Raw genomic sequence first — 19,451 nt, 5'->3', positions numbered from 1 at the left:
GGTGGGGGGGGGTGGGGGGGGTGGGGCGGGGGGGGGGTGTGGGAGGGGGGGGGGGGTGGGGAGGGGGGGGGGGGTGGGGGGGGGGGGTGGGTGGGGGGGGGGGGGTGGGGGGTGGGGGGGGGGGTGGGGGGGGGGGGGGGTGGGGGGGGGGGGGGGGGGGGGGGGGGGGGGGTGTGGGGGGGGGGGGGGGGGGGGGGGGGGGAGGGGAGGGGGGGAAGTGTGGCGGGGGGGGGGGGGGAGGGGGGGGGGGGCTTGGTGGGGGGGGGGGAAGGCAGGGGCTGATGGGAATTGTAGTCCATAACATCTGGAGTGCCAAAGGTTCGCTACCACGGTCCTAAAGCATTCCTGAAAAGTATCTGTCCAGCATGTTTTGATGACTGCCAGACAGAAGGAGCTCACCCCCTCCTTAGAGAACTGATGCCACTTCTGAATTGCACTTACTTTAAAAACAAGTTTCCTAATATGAAGCCGGTACCTTTCTGGCCATTTATTGTGAGTCCTATTCTGTGCTGCTCACAAGAACAGCTCCTGGCTGCGCAGTAAGTGACAAATACTTCAAAAGATGTCCTTGGATGGGGATGCCCTCCTTGTCACAAGTGCCCACCAAGGGACCCTGAAGCACCCCACAACTGACAGCCCTTCCCTTGGACTTATCACAAAGATCAGAGACCTCCAGGAAGCCAGAAGGAAGAAGAAACAGTAATGGCAGAAGAGCCAGACAGCAAGAGCAAGTCTCAGCAGTTCTAGGGAGCAGGTTGGAGGCAGCACAGGCCTGGGCGAGCTGCAATCAGCCTTAGAGAGTGAGGTGGGCACAGCCCTAACCTGGCTGCAATCAAGGAAGGCTGAAGAGTCAGTCTCTGGCTGTCAGGGCAAGACAGGCTGCTCACCAGCCACTAGGAGGCCAGAGCAGGGAGCTCCCAGGAAGGAGGGAACCTCCTGAGAGGGATAAAAAGGAGGCAGGACAAGAGGGAGGTGGGTTGGTGTGGTGCTCAAGCATGGAGGAGTGCTATTAACTACCTGACAGAAGTAAAAAGCTTATGAACAAAACCCAGAGTTGTATCCTGTTTGTTCCAGAAGTGTAGCCGAGCTCCTGCAAGGCCAAGGGGACCTACCCTGAAGGGGGGAGCAGCAGAGGGGGCCCTCACAGGAGAGCAATCGTGCCCCCCCCCTCAACCTCCTCTTCGCCAGACTGAGCATTCCCAAGTCCCTCAGCCTAAAAGCAAATCAAGGAATTGGGGCGTTGTGTGGTTTCCGGGCTGTATGGCCAAGTTCCAGTAGCATTTTCTCCTGTCTCGCCTGCATCTGCGACTGGCATCTTCAGAGGATCTGATGGTAGTAAAGCAAGAGGAGTATATATGCCTGTGGAATGTCCAGGGTGGGAGAAAGAACCATTTGCCAGTTTTAACAAGGGTGCAGTTAGCAAGCTTGATTTGCATGTGTTGGGTGGGATCCACCCATTTAGCCCTTGAAACCAAGCTTGCTAATTGCACCCTTTACACTTGTTAACAGGCAAATGGTTCTTTCTCCCACCCTGGACATTCCACAGGGTGTGTGTGTGTGTGTGTGTGTGTGTGTGTGTGTGTGTGTGTGTGTGTGTGTGTGCGCACACATACACACACACACATATATACACACACACACATATATATACATATACACACACATATATACATATACACATATATACACATATATATACATATACACATATACATATATATACATATACACATATACATATATATACATACACACACACACACATATATATACATATATACATATATTTATAAAGATATATATATATACGCTCCTCTTGCTCTACTACCATCAGATCCTCTGAAGATGCCAGCCACAGATGCAGGCGAAACGTCAGGAGAAAATGCTACTGGAACACAGCCATGGAGCCTGGAAACCACACAACACCCCAGTGTGTGTGTGTGTGTGTGTGTGTGCTGCACATACACACATACACACACCTCTCATATACACACACATATCCTCTATATACACATATACACATATATACATATACACATATATACAGATATATATACATATACACATATACACATATATGCATATATATATACATATATTTATAAAGATATATATATATACGCTCCTCTTGCTCTACTACCATCAGATCCTCTGAAGATGCCAGCCACAGATGCAGGCGAAACGTCAGGAGAAAATGCTACTGGAACACAGCCATGGAGCCTGGAAACCACACAACACCCCAGTGACTCCTGCCGTGAAAGCCTTTGACAATATATCAAACCAAGGAACATCAAAGTCCATTTTTGTTCCTGACTGGGACCCAAAGGGGCCTTTCGCATCGTTCCCACCTTCTCAGCGCTGTCCTCTTAACCACTGCAATTACAATTTCGATTTCAGTGTCTAGTTCTTGGCCTCAACCAAAAGCCTGGCGGGACAGCCCTGCCTTGCTTAGGACAGTCAGACCCTTGCCTGGTTGGTGAGACTAACCTGAGGTGGAACATTCAATAGAATTGGCAGTACTGTTTATTTTATTTTTCAGCAAATGGGAACACGCAGGCAGGGGCAGAGCGAGGGGGGACTGTGCCCGGGACACGCATGCGCCCTGAGCCCCTGCCATGCCCCGTCCGCCCTGCCCCTGCTGCGCCCCTGCAGGGGCGCACCCCCGGTGTGTTTTGCCCCCTCCCAGTCCCCTTGGCATTACGCCACTGCACACAGGGGTAGGCCCCATCTTTCTTGATCTCAAACAGCAGGGCATGAAGAGACGGTAGAGCACAGGTGTCAAACTCGCAGCCCTCCAGATGTTATGGACTACAGTTCCCATCATCCCCTGTCAGCATGCTGGCAGGGGGTGATGGGAACTGTAGTCCATAACATCTGGAGGGCCGCGAGTTTGACACCTGTGCTGTTGAGGCATTTACTGAAGTGGGCGTGCCTCGGAACTAGTCTGGCTGTGATGGTCGACTGGTAACAGCTCTATGCTGAGTTTATTTCATTTAATGGCTGACGTTGAGCGGGGCGGGGGGGAGAGATGGAGAGGATTGCACTGAGTCACTCAAGGGTTTCCAACTTGCCTTTAAACACCCTTTTTAATTTGAACGGGGCGGACATTGTTTTCGTACCCAGCAGTTGGTCTTACTGGAAACCCATTTGGCCAGATGGCTTGCAAAGAAGAGCAGTTATAAATAATCTTTCTAACATGACCAAAATAGGCAACTTAACAGCGTTTGTGCGTGCATTGCCACTAAACACATCTAAATACGTTGCTAATGGCTGAAAGGTCAAGCGAAAGGCAGGAGAAGAAAGCAAGCGTGTGTATTTAAGGCCCGTTTTCAAAGCTGAAGCCCCAATCCAACAAAAGGAGAATCAAAGATTTTTTTAAAAAAATAGTGTGGTTTTTTTAGCAACGTTTCTAAAAAGTTTTGCGTTAGAGGCAAGATTTTGCCATGTTCTTTTGAAGCGCACGCTGCCATTAAAACACAGCAAAGTTTAAATAGTATTGCTTATTTGTATATCTTTAAAAAGCATTCTGCCTTTGAAAACAACGCATGGGTTGACATTCCCATGGAACTATCAACTAAGATGCCCAAATCCCTTTCCTGGTCTGTGACTGATAGCACTGACCCTTGTAGCGTGTATGTGAAGTTTGGATTTTTTGCCCCTATGTGCATCACTTTACATTTTGCTACATTGAACTGCATTTGCCATTTCTTAGCCCACTCACCTAATTCATCAAGGTTCCCTTGAAGCTCTTCGCAATCCTTTGCGGTTCTCACCACCCTACATAATTTGGTATCATCTGCAAACTTGGCCACCACACTACCCACCCCTACTTCCAGGTCATTTATGAATAGGTTAAAGAGCACTGGTCCCAAAACGGATCCTTGGGGGAGACCTTTCTAGTGCTTAGAACTGTATGTTAGAAATGATCCGTTTTATGTTTTACCGTTCTATTTTATTATTATTGTTTTTCTCTTATTTTCTGTTACAAATGAAAAATTCAATAAAAACTTTAAAAAATACATTGGGGGGTTTAAATTCCCCTCAAAATTAAAAAAGCATCATCTGTGCATGCACAGACAGCACGCATACTAGTTCTCCTTCCCCCTCGAATGGTTTCATTTGTTTTTTTCTCGACATGCCGCGCATTTTCCATAAGCCCGAACAATTCTTCTGTTGTTACCTACTCGTAAGTTTTGAAAGTAATTATTTTTTTCCAAGTCACTTTATTATTTAATATGAACAAATGCCACACATTTTTTAAAAAACATAAAGTTTGACTGGCATCCCTCACCAAAGAAAGGCACGAAAGTAGAAAATAATGCGCTGTTGGTTGCGGGTACAATAGCGCTATTGTGCGAGGCCGAGCGAGAGAATCGCCTCCAGAAAGGCCTCAGGTGAAATCTAATGGGGAAACAATTTGAAACTGGGCAGAGTTCATTGGTGGAAGGAATGTGTCTTAGATAAACATCTGATCCAAGTTAGACCTCTTTCTGGGGCGCTGGCTCCTGTGATTAAGTTCTAATTATTATTATTAGTTTATCCCCCCCTCCCCCAATCCGCTTGGCTGCCTCGGCCTCCTGGAATTAAGGGGCTTGTTATATTGTCATTTAATGGGGAATCTATAAAAAATGGCTGTTTGCAGGTTGCTCTGATTTATGAGGCTGGAGCAGCTTTCTCCCTCTTACCCCAAAGTGATCATTTTTCTCGTAAACTGGAATATTGAGCTGGGCCGTGTTCTTTTGAAAAGCAGCCTTTTGAGATGCAGTTCTAGGAACGCGTGCGCTGATGGGAACAGTTTCTTTATGCCTTTTAAATATTTTACTCTTGTGTGCTTTCTCTACCCCCCCCCCCTTCCCCTTTTGTTCTTTCTTTTAAACACCGTTTACAGGAAAGTTCTCATCTGCCGGCCTCGTTGCTGCTCGCCCAGCATAAAGATCGGTCCACACAACTGGACATGCAGTTGGAGATTCCCAAACTGGTCAAGCCGGTCGCATTCTCGACAGGCATCAAAATGGTAAGGCCGGCAGGCGTGTGAGTGCGCGTCAGAGAGAAAGAGAAGGCGTTCTCTTCCACGTTCTCTTTCATACAGTTCGTCCATTTCCAATCTGTACTGTGTATAATTTTTTGATTCCTCAGATCTGCTTAAAGTCACGGCTGAGTAATTTCAAGGGAATGCTGTAAGGCATGGGTTCCCAGGTTGTTGTTTTTTCTTGTGAGCCAGTGGGTTTGGAATTCCAGCACGAGGTGACGGACCCAGCCGCAAAACGGGAGGCAGAGCCACACACAAAGGAAGCCCAAGGGCAGGGAAAATGAGGAGTAAGTTATTTTTTAAAATACACTGAAGAAGAGGAGTGAGAGAGAGAGAATAAAACCAACACTGTGGTGTTAATTGCCACCGAAACGTTATGTTAATTTTCCCTGTCAATCAGATCTCCATTGACCAATCAGAAGCTGTGTTTGGCGGGAACACCCACCTGGCCCCGTGCACTTTCTGAAAACACTTGGAGGGCCCCATGTTGGGGATATCTTCTGTAAGGAAATACAACACTTTACTAAAGTGATCACAAAGCCTTGTCTTGGGCCCCTTCCGCACATGTGGAATAATGCACAATTGTTTGCAAGTGGATTTTGCTATTCCCGCACGGCTGCAAAGTGCATTGAAAGTGGATTGAAAGTGCGTTATTCTGCATGTGCGGAAGGGACTCCAGAGCTGACTTGCGCTACCAGGAACAACTGAGTGTTTTTCTTTTCTTTTCTTTTTTTTTGGTCCGCCTCATGCATGCACACGCACACCCACAAACACCATTTGCACTGACTTCGCACGTTGATTTTTAATGCCTCTGCAATTGCTGTCTTGAGAGCCCTAATTGAACAGGAAGACAGGATGCGCACCATTTAAATAAACGGATGAAAATGTGCAGTCCTTGCCTGGAGAGGCCAGATCTCTCCTTGGTGGGATTTGTGGGCGCGAAGCGTGGCCCTCGTGTACTGCCTGCACGATTGCTGATAGCATTGCCGAGGCGCCTCAAAACTTTCTCTCCCCCCACCCTCTTCTCCACTGTTTAAAAGCGCCAGCAAAACGGCGGTTCTATCAGCTCCAGTATACAGCTTGAATGTTCTTTCTCTCTGGCCCTTTCCGCACGGCAAATGTAAAGCGGGTGGCAGGCGGGATAAATGAACCGGACCGTTTGCATGGCTGGGCATTCCGTGGTCAGCGTGCGCGTTCACTGGGGGAGGAGTGCGCCTTCGCACGGAGGCACTTTCTCCCCCACTCACCTTCCTCCGTCGCATAGCTGCGAATCCCGGCAGCCATGGACCTCCACAGCCGTCCTGCCGTCCCTGTGCCCCTACGTAGCTACGCAGCAGAGAAACGCAGTGGCACATTTGCCTAGGGACAGAGGGTAACCTCTGTCCCCGGGGTGCCACTGATCTGGCCACGTGGGGGGCGCAAAATCGGCCCCCCGCGTAAGCAGGAAGACGGCAAGGCAGCAGGAAGTCCTGCTGCTTTGTCGTCTTCTGGTGCCCTTGGCTCCGCCCATGTCATCATGGACATGGGCGGGGCCAAGGAAGACAGAGGACCCCTCCAGCCTCACCCCCCTCCCAGCTGTCAGCTCCCCCCAAGCCCCACCCTCCCTCTCCTGACTGTCAGCTCCAAGCCGGCAGTCCCTTCTGCCCTCCCCTCTGTGGAGGAGAGAAGCAACTGGAAGGCTCCGTGCTGGGGCCTTTGCTTTTATAAGCTCGGGGTGTGTGGCCCCACCCCTCAGGGTGAGGTCCTGCCCCCAAGCTTATAAAAGCAAAGGCCCCAGCATGGAGCCTTCCAGTTGCTTCTGTCCTCTACAGAGGGGAGGGCAGAAGGGACCGCCGAGCTGTGGTCCCCGCTGTGGTCCCCACCCCAGGAGTAGCGGGGGGGGGGGGGGGCGCCTGGAGAACAGATGTCTTCGGGCGCCATTTTTCCCTGGTATGCTTCTGGAGAGGCGGCAACTGAAAAAAAAGAGAAGCACATCCAAGTAATGCACTTCCCGGAGCATCTGTTCGCTCAGCCATTGCTGCAGTCCACATTAAAACAAAAGCATCGCAAATAGTTCGATTCTTGAAAAACCTGGGTGGGTGGGGGGGAAACGTGGAGTGGACTCACGTTAGGAGCGGGAACTGTGTGAAGTTCCCCCCCCAACATGGGTTTTATACCGTGGTTAGCCCGGGTTTATTGACCTGTGCGGAAGAGGCCTCTGTTCCTTGGTTGCAGTAGGGACAACAAACTTTATGAACTGGCAGATCTTTGCTTGGTATAGCTGGTTCAGCTATCTCTGATTTCTGCATAGTATTAGGAAATCCTTGGCAGAAAAAACAGATTCTTCAGGCAAATAGACTGTAAGAATCAAAATCAACTCAGAGCCTAGAGGGCTGTCTGCAATGTGCAGTTTTCTGTTTTTTTTTGGTTTCTTAAAATGCAAAATATTATGTAAAGGACCGTACCGCCCATCCTCCCCTCTCCGTTCTATTTGGGACCAAGGAAAGAGATGGACAAGTCTTATTTGAAGTGGTGTGCCAAGCACAGCCTTGGAGCATGTGCAGCAATTAGAACTCAAGGGGCTTCTGGGCGTGTGCAGAGTTCAGTCCGTCACCCCCTGCAAATGTTTGTCCCGCCATTCCTAGAGACTCATGTTGCTACTCTAGAACTTTAGACAGCTGTGAGTTCAGCCTCAGGTAGATCTGGTGGGTGTATCTATGAAAAACTGGACTTTCTATCCCCTTATCCCCAAATCATTTCTCAAGCCACGTTCAGCCTGCTGAGCTTCTCTGACCAGTCAGCCGGTTGTCACCTCTGCACCTTTCCCCTCCTTGGCCCCTATTTTTTTTTCTTGGCTGCCAGTGGTTACTATGATTTCCACAGAGGCGTAGCTGGGCCAGAGTGCGCCCGGTGCACACTCTGCGTTTTCCACCACCCCCCCCCCCCACTCTGCGGCGCCCGCCCCCCCCCCCCCACCTTAGTTCAGCCTGGAAAAGCGGCCTGTTCCCTTCAGGCTGAAAATGGCCTGGTAGGAACTACACTTCCCATGAGACCCTGGGGCTCACAAGGTTTCCTGGGAAGTGTAGTTCGCACCAGGCCGTTTTCAGCCTGAAGGGAACAGGCCGCTTCTCCAGCCTGCACTGTTTCACTAAGGTAAGTGTGTGTGTGGGGGTGTCTTGGGGGGGTGGGAGAGGGGTACTGCGGGGGGGGGGATTTTCCACCCCCCAGGCGTGCACCCATTGCAACGCGCACACCCCTGCCCTCTGGTAGCTCCGCCTCTGGATTTCCTGGCCGCTGAGCATTGTTGAGGCCTCTTCCACACATGCAAAATTAATGCACTTTCAATCCACTTCCAATGCACTTTGCAGCAGTGCGGAACAGCAAAATCCACTTGCAAACAATTCTGAAAGTGGATTGAAAGTGCATTATTCTGCATGTGCGGAAGGGGCCTGAATGTTGCAAGTTTTAATTGAGGACTGCCGTTTTTACGATGGGAGCCGTTCAGTTGGCTGCCTAGGAAGGTGGCGAACTCTCCTTCTCTGGCCGTCTTCAAGCAGCGGCTGGACGGATGCTTTTCAGGGATGCTCTTGGGCTGATCCTGCATTGATCAGGGGGTTGGACTATTTAGTAGATGACCAACTCCATGATTCTGTGCAGGTAGATCTGGGGACCGGGGGAGGGGGGGGCTTGCATTTCACAAGAGTCTTTAGTTCAGTTCAGTATCCTTTACTAGGCATTTACAAAACAAGAAAGGTAAAAAATGTCAAAACATAATACAAGGTTAAGCTTAGCAAAACATGAGGTATTTTTCTAACCACACTAGACTTTCCAAAGAATTTTAGCTACACCTTCAGATATCTCGACTTCTCCAACCCAACAAGGAACAATGCAGCAGTGGCGTAGTGGTTAAGAGCAGGTGCATTCTAATCTGGAGGAACTGGGTTTGATCCCCCACTCTGCCACTTGAGCTGTGGAGGCTTATCTGGGGAATTCAGATTAGCTTGTGCCCTCCAACAAATGTCAGCTGGGTGACCTTGGGTTAGTCACAGTTCTTTGGAGCTCTCTCGGGCCCCCCTACCTGACAGGGTGTTTGTTGTGAGGGGGGAAGGGCAAGGAGATTGTAAGCCCCTTTGAGTCTCCTACAGGAGAGAAAAGGGGGAATATAAATCCAAACTTTTCCTCCTCCTCCTCCTCCTCCTCTTCTTCGTCTTCTTCTTCTTCTTCTTCTTCTTCTTCTTCAAAATCAGGTCTAAAGTTTTTGTATCTAGGACAAAAAAGTCAGGTGTGTTCACGGGAATCGATTACAGATGGGCAATATAAGCAACACCGTTCGTGCCGCGGGATTTTAGATAACCGACCTTGTAGCCATGGGAAAGGCAAGGCGTTGCATCTAGCTCGTGTCAAGACCCATCATTGATAATAAACAAGTAATTGATCCAAACAAACAGCAATACAGAATTTTTGAGGAATAATACCAAAAGTGTAAAGGAGAGAAGGAACTCTGCGCCTTGCCACAAAAGTCCTTAGTGAAGGGAATCGGAGTTCTCCAGACTTTTCAGACTGCTGACTCAAGCGCGGATGCGCTGCTTGTCTTTTGGTGGGATGCTTGCGAAGCATTTTGATCAGACACAGGGTGGGGTATAAATCAAATAGACGGATAGGTAGGTCAATATTTTGTCCACCAGTCATGATGGTACCAGAGTGGGAAAGCAGCTACAGGAAGGTGTGAAGCAGCCACGAAACTGATTGTGGAAAGTGCTTAAAGAAAGGAACTTGAATACATTTTGGACAGCTGGAAACCTCTAATAAACTATGTATTGTCAGAGGCTTTCACAGCCAGAATCACTGGGGTGTTGTGTGGTTTCCGGGCTGTATGGCCGTGTTCTAGTAGCATTTTCTCTTGATGGTTCGCGATATAGAAATCGAAGATATAATAAATAAATAAATAAATAAATACATACATACATACATACATACATACATACATACATACATACATACATACATACATACATACATACATACATACCCCTCCTTTCTTTCCTGTAAGGAGACTCAAAGGGGCTTATAATCTCCTTTCCCATCTCGCCCCCCCCCCCCCACACACAACAAACACTCTGTGAGATGGGTGGGGCTGAGAGAGCTCCGAAGAACTGTGACTAGCCCAAGGTCACCCAGCTGGCATGTGTCGGAGTGCACAAGCTAATCTTGTTCCCCAGATTAGCCTCCACAGCTCCTGTGGCAGAGCGGGGAATCAAACCCGGTTCTCCATGCCCAACAAAGAGAGACTTAGGGAGCTGGGAATGTTAAATCTGGAGAAGCGAAAGTTATGGGAGGACATGGTAGTTTAAATATTTGAAGGGATGTCATGTCAAAGGGATGTCATGTTGTTGAGGGAGCAAGCTTGTTTTTTGCTGCTCCAGAGACTAGGACCAGGAGTAATGGGTTCAAGGTGAAGAAAAGAGATTACACCTAGACATTAGGAAGAACTTTCTGACTGTCAGGGCTGTTTGACAGCGGAACGCACTACCTTGGAGTGTGGTGGAGTCTCCTTCTTTGGAGGGTTTTAAAGAGAGGCTGGATGGCCATCTGTCAGGAGTGCTTTGATTGTGTGTTCCTGCATTGTAGGGGGTTGGACTTGAGGGCCCTTGTGGTCTCTTCCAACTCTATGATTCTATGCTCCAGTGGGAAAGGGGAGACTAGCAGTCTGGCTGCTGTTTTGGTGATACTGACTCTTTCAATTTATTGGAACGCAATATGAATGTTACAGGTTTCTTGTCTGATGCACAATGTTCATGAGATCTTATACAATGTTTATGAGAATTTGTTACTAAGTACTGTCCCGTTACGCTTCTTAGGTTGCCTAAGTGCCCTCAGTGTATGTTTTGTTATTACCTTTATATCCAGTTGCATGTTACTTATAATATAATCACAATATATCTTTATGAATGGTGTATGACTTATCGACTTTATACTCGAATTAATTGCATATACCAATTAGTTCATTGCCTTGTGTCACTATATCACAGGTGTCAAACTTGTGGCCCTCCAGATGTCATGGACTACAGTTCCCATCATCCCCTGCCAGCATCATGCTGGCATGGGGATGATGGGAACTGTAGTCCATGACATCTGGAGGGCCACGAGTTTGACACCTATGCACTATATATACCAGTGGTGGCGAACCTTTGGCACTCCAGATGTTATGAACTACAATTGGTCAATTGGCCATGCTGGCAGGGGCTGATGGGAATTGTAGTCCATAACATCTGGAGTGCCAAAGGTTCGCCACCAGGGATATATACAGTCCATGCTTCTTAGGCTTGGCTGGCCTCAGATTTTCTAGTGCTGTTTTTTAAAGCCAGATGTGCACTTAAGGTAACACCAGACTCATCTTTCAGCCGCCCAGACCCTCAAGCTGTTCAGTCATAACCAAGCGCTCACCCTACGCCACATTCACCTGGCCAGCTCCTCCCAACAAGTAGCTGTCGATTTTGCCCTTGCTTAATCAACTACATTACTTTGAGATCTTTACAACCTCCTTGTCACTGAATTCAGAAGCTTTGTGGGGGGCGGAGAGAAAGCCGACGAACGTGTCATGCCAAAATCCCGTTCTTCAAATCAAAGAGTCACCTTGCTTGTTTTAACACATCTGGGGTTGGCTCCCTGCAGCGAAATCCATTGTGTGGAAATAATTGCTTAATTCTCCAAATATCCCAGTGCCAGTTGGAACTGCTTTATCGGAGGTGTCAATCTCGTTCACGCTGCAGACGTCAGAGTCCACGAGTCCGTAAGAAGACTGCATATTATCGGCAAGCAAAGCAGACTATGGATTCAGCAGGGCGTACCGCCCAGCGGGACACATGAGGTCGAATGTCCCCGGGCTGCGGCCATTTAGTCACGTGGGGGGCGGGCAAATTTGCACATTTTCAGTGGACCAATGGACCGTTGCTGTGTTCAGATTTGTCAGTTGGGGCATGTTCTAGAACAGTGATGGCAAACCTTTTCAAGACCGAGTGCCCAAATTGCAGCCCAAAACCCACTTATTTATCGCAAAGTGCCAACACGGCAAGTCAACCTCAATACTGAGGTTTTAGTTTAGAAAAAAAAATGGTTTGCTCTGAGGCACGCGTTACTCGGGAGTAAGCTTGGTGAAGCAATTGTGCAATGCTTCGAACAGGTGAATCACGACCCTAGGAGGGTTTACTCAGAAGCAAGGCCAGCCTAGGTGTGTGTGTGTGTGGGCGATTTTCCACTCCCCCCGCATGACGAACTCTGTGCATGCGTGCCCACAGAGAGGGCTCTGAGTGCCACTTTGGGCACCCGTGCCGTAGGTTCGCCACCACTGTTCTATAATGTGATGGAAACTTTGAGATGACCTGGTGCAAAAAAAGTTTGGTCGTGATGGGGGAGGGCAGCCGCCCATATGGGGGGTGGGGGAAACTCAGATTTGGCACTGGGCTCCATTTCCCCTAAATACGCCTCTGAGACTCAGCTTCAAAAAAAAAGTTGGCCGCGTGGAACCTTCTGGACATCTGCTGTCTTGAGGGCCAGCCCATCTTTTTGGCAGAAGAAACCTTGCAAGAGATTCCTGTTATTCCCACAAATCTCAGTTTTGACGCTGCCTCCCTTTACTGCTACTTCCTGTCTATCACAGGCAGTTTTCTGTAGCCCTGGCTGGGTTTTTGCTGCTCCCGAGAAGGACTGGTTGGAGGAAGAACTTCCGGAAGTTAGAGCTGTTGCTAGGCAGAACGGGCTTCCTCGGGAGGTGGCAAACTCTCCTCCTTGGAGGTTTTGAAGTAGAGGCCAGGTGGTGTCGGGTCTTGGACCTTGAAGCAATAAACAGACCCTGTAGTGTTGATCAGCACCGTTTATTGATCGGCATCGAAGCACCCAGCTGGACAAAGCCAGTTCAGGGGAACCCGGCTTTTGCTACCCATTTTATTACAATGTTGATCCCTGCTCCCTTTTTCGCAAGGAATGTGAGAAAGAGTTAGTTTGGAGCAGAGGTGCCCCAAGGTCGGCGATAGACAGAGATAAAGTGTAAGGAACCAGTAAAGTCCAGGCCAAAAGTAACTTTTCAAGTTCTTTATTGAGCTGGCATTCTAAGTCGATCACAAGCAATGCGGGAACTGACCTCCCAACGTTCGAACAGCCTCTTTTACGGGCATCCCACCAGTTCCCGCCAAAGTTAAACACCTGTAGTTCCCATCCGAAAACCACATTGAAACAGTTTCACACAGACAGGCAAGAGAAACAAAAGATACAGATACTAACAACTGCAGATACTGAAAACACTACCCAATCTGGGCTTCCCGCCAACCTTGTCTGACGGAAACCTTCCAAGGTTAAGCAGCAACCTTACATAAAGCATTTTACCCCCACAGGACAATGGAAACAATCCTGTTTCCCATGAGTCTAAAGTGTCAGGGGAAAGCCTAGTTAACAACACAGCGTGTGAAGCCATAAAGCAAAGATCAAGGAAAGAATGTCCCAGAATGGCAGTGATAACATAGAGCAAACTGGCTACATATATCTTGTAGCAGGCTGGTTACATATATCTTGTAGCAGTAACATGAGTTAGGAATGCATCTCAGTCACTAGATACAATCCCCCTGACAGACGGCCATTTAATTCTGTGAATTTGAGCAGATCAGGAGAAGGGGGGCAGGAGAGCTGAGTCAGTGCTCGGCTTCCGTGGCCCTTCCTTACATACCCAGCTGTGACTAGCCCAAGGTCACCCAGCCGGCGTGTGTGGGAGTGTACTGGCTAACCTGAATTCCCCTAGATAAGCCTCCACAGCTCAGGTGGCAGAGCTGGGAATCAAACCCGGTTCCTCCAGATTAGATACATGAGCTCTTAACCTCCTACGCCACTGCTGCTCACTGGGCTCACTGGGGGTGTAAAGGGGAAGTAGTCGTGAATACCCTGTGCTGCGCAGGCAGTTGAACTAGATGACCTGGACGTCCCTTCCAGTTTGTTTACTCAGCCATTGTTACATATTCTTTTGTAGGTTTTCCCAGATCTCAAGAGATGGACATTCCTCTGCTTTTCCCCTTTGACACGAAACACAGCACAGTTGGAGGGTTTCATAATGTGCTAAACGTGATACGTGAGTCTGGCCTTTTGCTGCATGTGCAAATAAGAATGTGTCCCAGCATCCTCTGCAACGAGGCTGGTGTTTGGGAACTCACATTCAGGTGGTCCGGGGGCCATCTGCGACCTCCCAAATGGGCAGCCCCATCCAAAGCCAGAGGCTGGATTCTAATCTGGAGAACCCGGTTTGATTCCCCACTCCTCCACCTGAGTGGCGGAGACTTATCTGGTGAACCAGATGTGTTTCCACATTCCTGCATTCATGCTGGGTGACCTTGGGCTAGTCACAGTTTTCTCAGAACTCTCTGAGCCCCACCTTCCTCACAAGGTGTCTGTTGTGGGGAGAGGAAGGGAAGGGAGCTTGTAAGCCACCTTGAGTCTCCTTACAGGAGAGAAAGGTGGGGTGTACATCCAAACTCCTCCTCCTCCTCCTCCTCCTCCTCCTTCTTCTTCTTCTTCTTCTTCTTCTTCAGTGGGACGCAGCGCCAATGTGGGGCTGTCCTGCTGCGTCCAAGAGGGCTCTCCCCCCCCCCCCACGCCACCAAAAAGCTCCATAGGTCTTGCAGGACTTACTCCACGAAAAGTGGGGCATAAGTCCAAGGGCAGTGCTCCTAACCCTAAACTTTGGGTGGGAGTTCGTCTCTGGGAACGCCCTGCCCCGTGCCTCATGCTGGTGTCAGATTGGTATATCAGGGCAGCCCTGCCGGTGCCCAGACTTCCAAGTTTTGCAGCAGTGAGACTAAGGGACGGGCGCACATGTTTCTGGAGCGCACATGTCTGTAGCCGCAGATCGGGAGCTGACTGGGGAAGTTTGCCAGGTGTCCTCTTCTTCACCGGAACGTCTCCGATATGACCTCGATGCCTGCAGGTTTTTGGAATTGTTATAATAAAGTCTGTTCAGCAGCGTTAGAAAATTATAACTTGACTTCGTTCAGGTCGGAACACGTTCACCCGCGCTCGAAAAGTTTGAACTCTGTAGTGTATTTTGTTCTGTTCGTTTTATCGTTTGGAACGCCAGCCAGACGGTACGTGTTGACAAGCCGCCGGTGATCAGATTGCGTTCGTCGCGTGTGCGGATCTGCTGACGAACGGGCAAGATCTGTTCAATCAGTTCGGGGACAACTGTGTTGCTGCAGATCTATCGAAGTGATTGGCCATTTTGGCTTTTAAAAAATAAAATATTTTGTTCCTCCTATTCTTGGTGCAAAGTGTGCGTAAAGCACACCTGGAAGGGCTTATTTGTGTTGTTCTACTGCCTTTAATCTGGAAGGCAGAAGAGAAAACTCAAAATCTAATGGGCAATGGGGTGATGGTGTAAATCAGTTGTCATAAGCTAGTGAGAACCATTAGCTTCCTTGTGTTGGTGAATTTGTGTGTTTCATGGCGTTCTCTTTTTTGTTGAAATTTCCTTTCAGGTCAGTCTAGTTCCGGATTATTTATTTTACTTTATATCCCACCTTTCTTCTCAGTAAGGACTTGAAAAGGCTCACATTTTTCTCCTCTCTGTTTTTTTATCTTCACAACGACCCTGTGAGGTAGGCTAGACTGAGAATTTGTGATGATAGGGCATCCACTTTCTATGCCTCCTGTTGGATTTTTGTTTCTTGTAGTGCTGAAGGCTTTCACGGCCGGAATCAACTGGACGTTGTGGGGTTTCCAGGCCGTGTGGTCACGGTCTGGTAGCTTTTGCTTGTAACATTTTGCCCACGTCTGTGGCTGGCATCTTCAAGGAACTGTCACAGTAAGCAACGCGTCTCACTGTGACGTGCCTCTAAAGATGCCAGCTGTAGATGCGGGTGAAATGTCAGAAGCGAAAACTACCAGACCACGGCCACGCAGCCTAGAAAACCCACAACAGCCACTTCTTGGAATTATTTTATTTATTTATTTCATTCCATTTTTAAACCGCCCTCCCCCGGAGGGCTCAGGGCGGTGTACATCAACATCATATAAATACAAATATAAAAACAATCTATAACAATATTAAATTCTCTATGCTGGGGATCATTAGGAAAGGAATTGATAATAAAACGGCAAAGATTGTCATGCCCTTATATAAAGCAGTTGAGATCGCGAGCGCGCACTTGGGAGTACTGTGTCCAGTTCTGGTCGCTGCATCTCAAAAAGGATATTGAGGAGATAGAAAAAGTGCAGAGAAGGGCAACGAGGATGATTGAGGGACTGGAGCACCTTCCCTATGAGGAGAGGCTGCAGCGTTTGGGACTCTTTAGTTTGGAGAGGAGGCGGACTAAGGGGGATATGATTGAAGTCTACTCTCAAAATTATGCATGGGAGATTTAGAAAATGTTGACGAGAGAGAAATTTTTCTCTCTTTCTCACAATAACACTAGAACCAGGGGCATTCAATTGCCAGAAAATGCTGGGGAAGAATTAGGACTAATCAAAAGGAAAACACTTCTTCGCATAGCGATGTGATTGGTGTTTGGAATGAAATGCTGCCACAGAGGAGGTGGTGATGGCCACTAACCTGGATGATAGCTTTAGAAGGGGCTTGGACAAGATTTTATGGGAGGAGAAGTCGATTTTATGGCTACCAATCTTGATCCTCTTTTGATCTGAGATTGCAAAATGCCTTAACAGACTTCCAGGTGATCGGGAGCAACAGTCCTTGAGAAGGCCATTATGCGTTCACATCCACTACATGTGAGCTCCCAAAGGCACCTGGTTGGGCCACTGCAGTAGCAGAGAGCTGGACTAGATGGATCTTTGGTACTGATCCCAGCTGGCTTTGTTCTCTTATGTTCTTATGTTCTTAAATTCATAGAATTTAAAGCAATTTAAAATTTGCAGATGGCGATCTTATCCCCAACCTCATTATCCGCCCATGGGGAGAGACCAGGATGAGTATGGAGGGGTCAGATGAGTCATTCCTCAAGCTGGCCCACAAGAAGCCGCAAAGGCCCGGAACAGAGTCCGTTTTGCAGGCCCTCGCGGAAACTCTGAAGGTCCCGCAGGGTCCCTGGTGCTCTTAGGGACCCTGTTCCACCAGGTAGGGGCCAGAGGCAGTAAAAGCCCTGGCCCTGTTGTTGGGAGGCTGCGGCCGGATCTTTTTTTTTTGGGCCAGGGATTTCCTTAGCAACACGCTCCTCCGTAGAGCCGGAGGGAGGGGCCCTAGTAGGAGGCAATGCGGGGAGATGCGATCTTTCAGATATGTAGGCCCAATGCCGCTGATGGCCTTAAAGGTCAAAACCAGCACTTTGAAGATGGCCCAGAACTCGATGGGCAGCCAGTGTAGATGGTATAGGACCGGAGTAATTCGGTCCCAACTAGCTGTTCCTGTAAGTAGTCTGGCTGCCGCATGTTGAACGAGTTTCAATTTCCAGATCACCGACAGAGGCAGGCCAGCGTAGAGCGCGTTACAATAATCCAGCCTAGAGGTGACATACCATCTATGGCGTACCATAAAATCCACCTGCTGAATCTGCCATTTCCCTCGGGAGAACTGATTTCCGGAACCTGCAAATCAGTTGTCATTTCGGAAGAACTCCAGGCATTACCTGGAGGCTGGCAACCAGAGTTGTGCAACTCACAGCTCATGAACCAGGAGCCTAGCTAGACTAAATAGGACAAGCACATTGTGCTCCAGAAAAGCTGTATAATCTTGGTACAACTCAGTTACTCAGCAGTTACTCGGGATTCCTACTTTTGAGCATGTACCGGCTCGCTGTCTGTTCTCCCCTCCGAGCGATCCATCTCGAAGGATGGAAGATGTCTGAAAGAGCAAGCCAAGATCTGTCTGGCAGGGAAACCTCCACCACTGTTTGCTTTGGAAAGATCACACTTCAAGCACATGGAAGTACTTCACACGTTCGGGAACTGCTGACTTCTGATATACTTTATGAAGGAACAGCACATCAGTCATACAAAATAAGCACGTTCATAGACTGTTTCAATCTAACTTTCCATTTCTGCTGTCTGTTTTTTTACAGTCGAACTCGAAAGCACTCCTTCTTTTGTTACCGGGTTTCGTCTCTGCGCCGCATAAATCGCAAATGACTGAAAAAATAAAATAATGTCTTGCACTACATAAATATAACGGAAAGATGCATTTTCAGGGGGGGCGCAGTGCGGCCTCGTAAGATTTAATTCTCCAAGTGAAATGAACCAGAAATGGAATCTGGATGGAAAATGTAATAATTTTTGCACGTTTCTGTTGGGTCTTTCGGGCCAAATGCCTCCTGGGCCCGTGGATAGATTCTCTTATAATGTGGAAACAGAATGGTGGTGTGGATTGAAATTACTTTTGAGGAGCGTAGGAGCCTGCGTTAAATCCAGTGATGGGATTCGGCAGGTTCGCACCACTGCAGCAGAACCAGTTGTTTTGACACTTAAATGAAAGTGGCTGACTGGGGGTGGGAATAGGGTTGCCAGTTCTGATTTGGGGAATGCCTGGAGATTCTAGGACAGTGGTGGCGAACCTATGGCACGGGTACCAGAGGTGGCACTCAGAGCCCTCTCTGTGGGCACACGCAAACAGAGTTGCCCCCCCCCCCCCGGCCACACACACATCTAGGCTGGCCTGGGCCGTCGGGCTCGATTATTAGCATTAAACCTAAGACCTATTTTGGGGGAAGCAGTGTAGGTAACCCTGTTAAGTGCTGTTAAACCACACTGATTTTCATGCAAAGAACTAAAGCACGAGCCTTTACCTGGGAGTAAGCGCGGTTGCTGGCAATGGGGCTTGCTTCTGAGTAAACCCTCCTAGGGTCGTGATTCACCCGTTACACGGTTGCTTCAAAGCAAAGCCACCAACTACCACCAAGCTTACTCCTGAGTAATGCACACCTCGGAGCCAACTGTTTTTTCTAAACTAAAACCTCAGTATTCAGGTTAAATTGCCGTGTTGGCACTTTGCGATAAATAAGTGGGTTTTTGGTTGCAATTTGGGCACTCAGTCTCAAAAAGGTTCACCATCACTGTTCTAGGAAATCTATGGAGCCTGAGGAAGGTAGGATTTGGGGAGTGGAGAGTCTTCAATGGGGTATAATGCCGAAGATGAAGAAGAAGAAGTAGTTTTGATTTATATGTTCCCTTTCTCTCCTGTAAAGAGACTCAAAGGGACTTACGATCTCCTTTCCCTCCCTCCTCTGTTGAAAGTTATTAGCTATGCCAGCTTAGTGGTTAGCAATGTTCACTAACTGGAATTTCCATGCTCAGATGCATGATCCAAGCAGAGCATGGCCATGCTCTGAACATTGGATAGTCGGGAGAAACAGGCTTTTGACCCTGGACATTCCACAGGTTGATATACTTCACTTGCTTTACTACCATCAGATCCTCTGAAGATGCCAGCCACAGATGCAGGCAAAACATCAGGAGAAAATGC

At 48.6% G+C, this 19,451-nt stretch overlaps 1 protein-coding gene across 1 annotated transcript in view; it reads left to right on the top strand.

The window, feature by feature from the left end:
* The window catches only part of MNAT1 (MNAT1 component of CDK activating kinase), a 182,234-nt gene that overhangs the window by 82,677 nt on the left and 80,106 nt on the right, over positions 1-19,451 (top strand). The window contains exon 5 of the mRNA XM_048484659.1: positions 4,833-5,014. Within this exon, the coding sequence (XP_048340616.1) occupies positions 4,833-5,014 (182 nt within the window). The remainder of the gene's footprint in view (positions 1-4,832; positions 5,015-19,451) is intronic.

This window comes from Sphaerodactylus townsendi, linkage group LG02 (genome assembly GCF_021028975.2).
Source record: "Sphaerodactylus townsendi isolate TG3544 linkage group LG02, MPM_Stown_v2.3, whole genome shotgun sequence".
NCBI classification, from domain to species: domain Eukaryota; kingdom Metazoa; phylum Chordata; class Lepidosauria; order Squamata; family Sphaerodactylidae; genus Sphaerodactylus; species Sphaerodactylus townsendi.
Note: the sequence above shows the minus strand (reverse complement) of the source record. Positions and strands in the feature narration are given on the sequence as shown.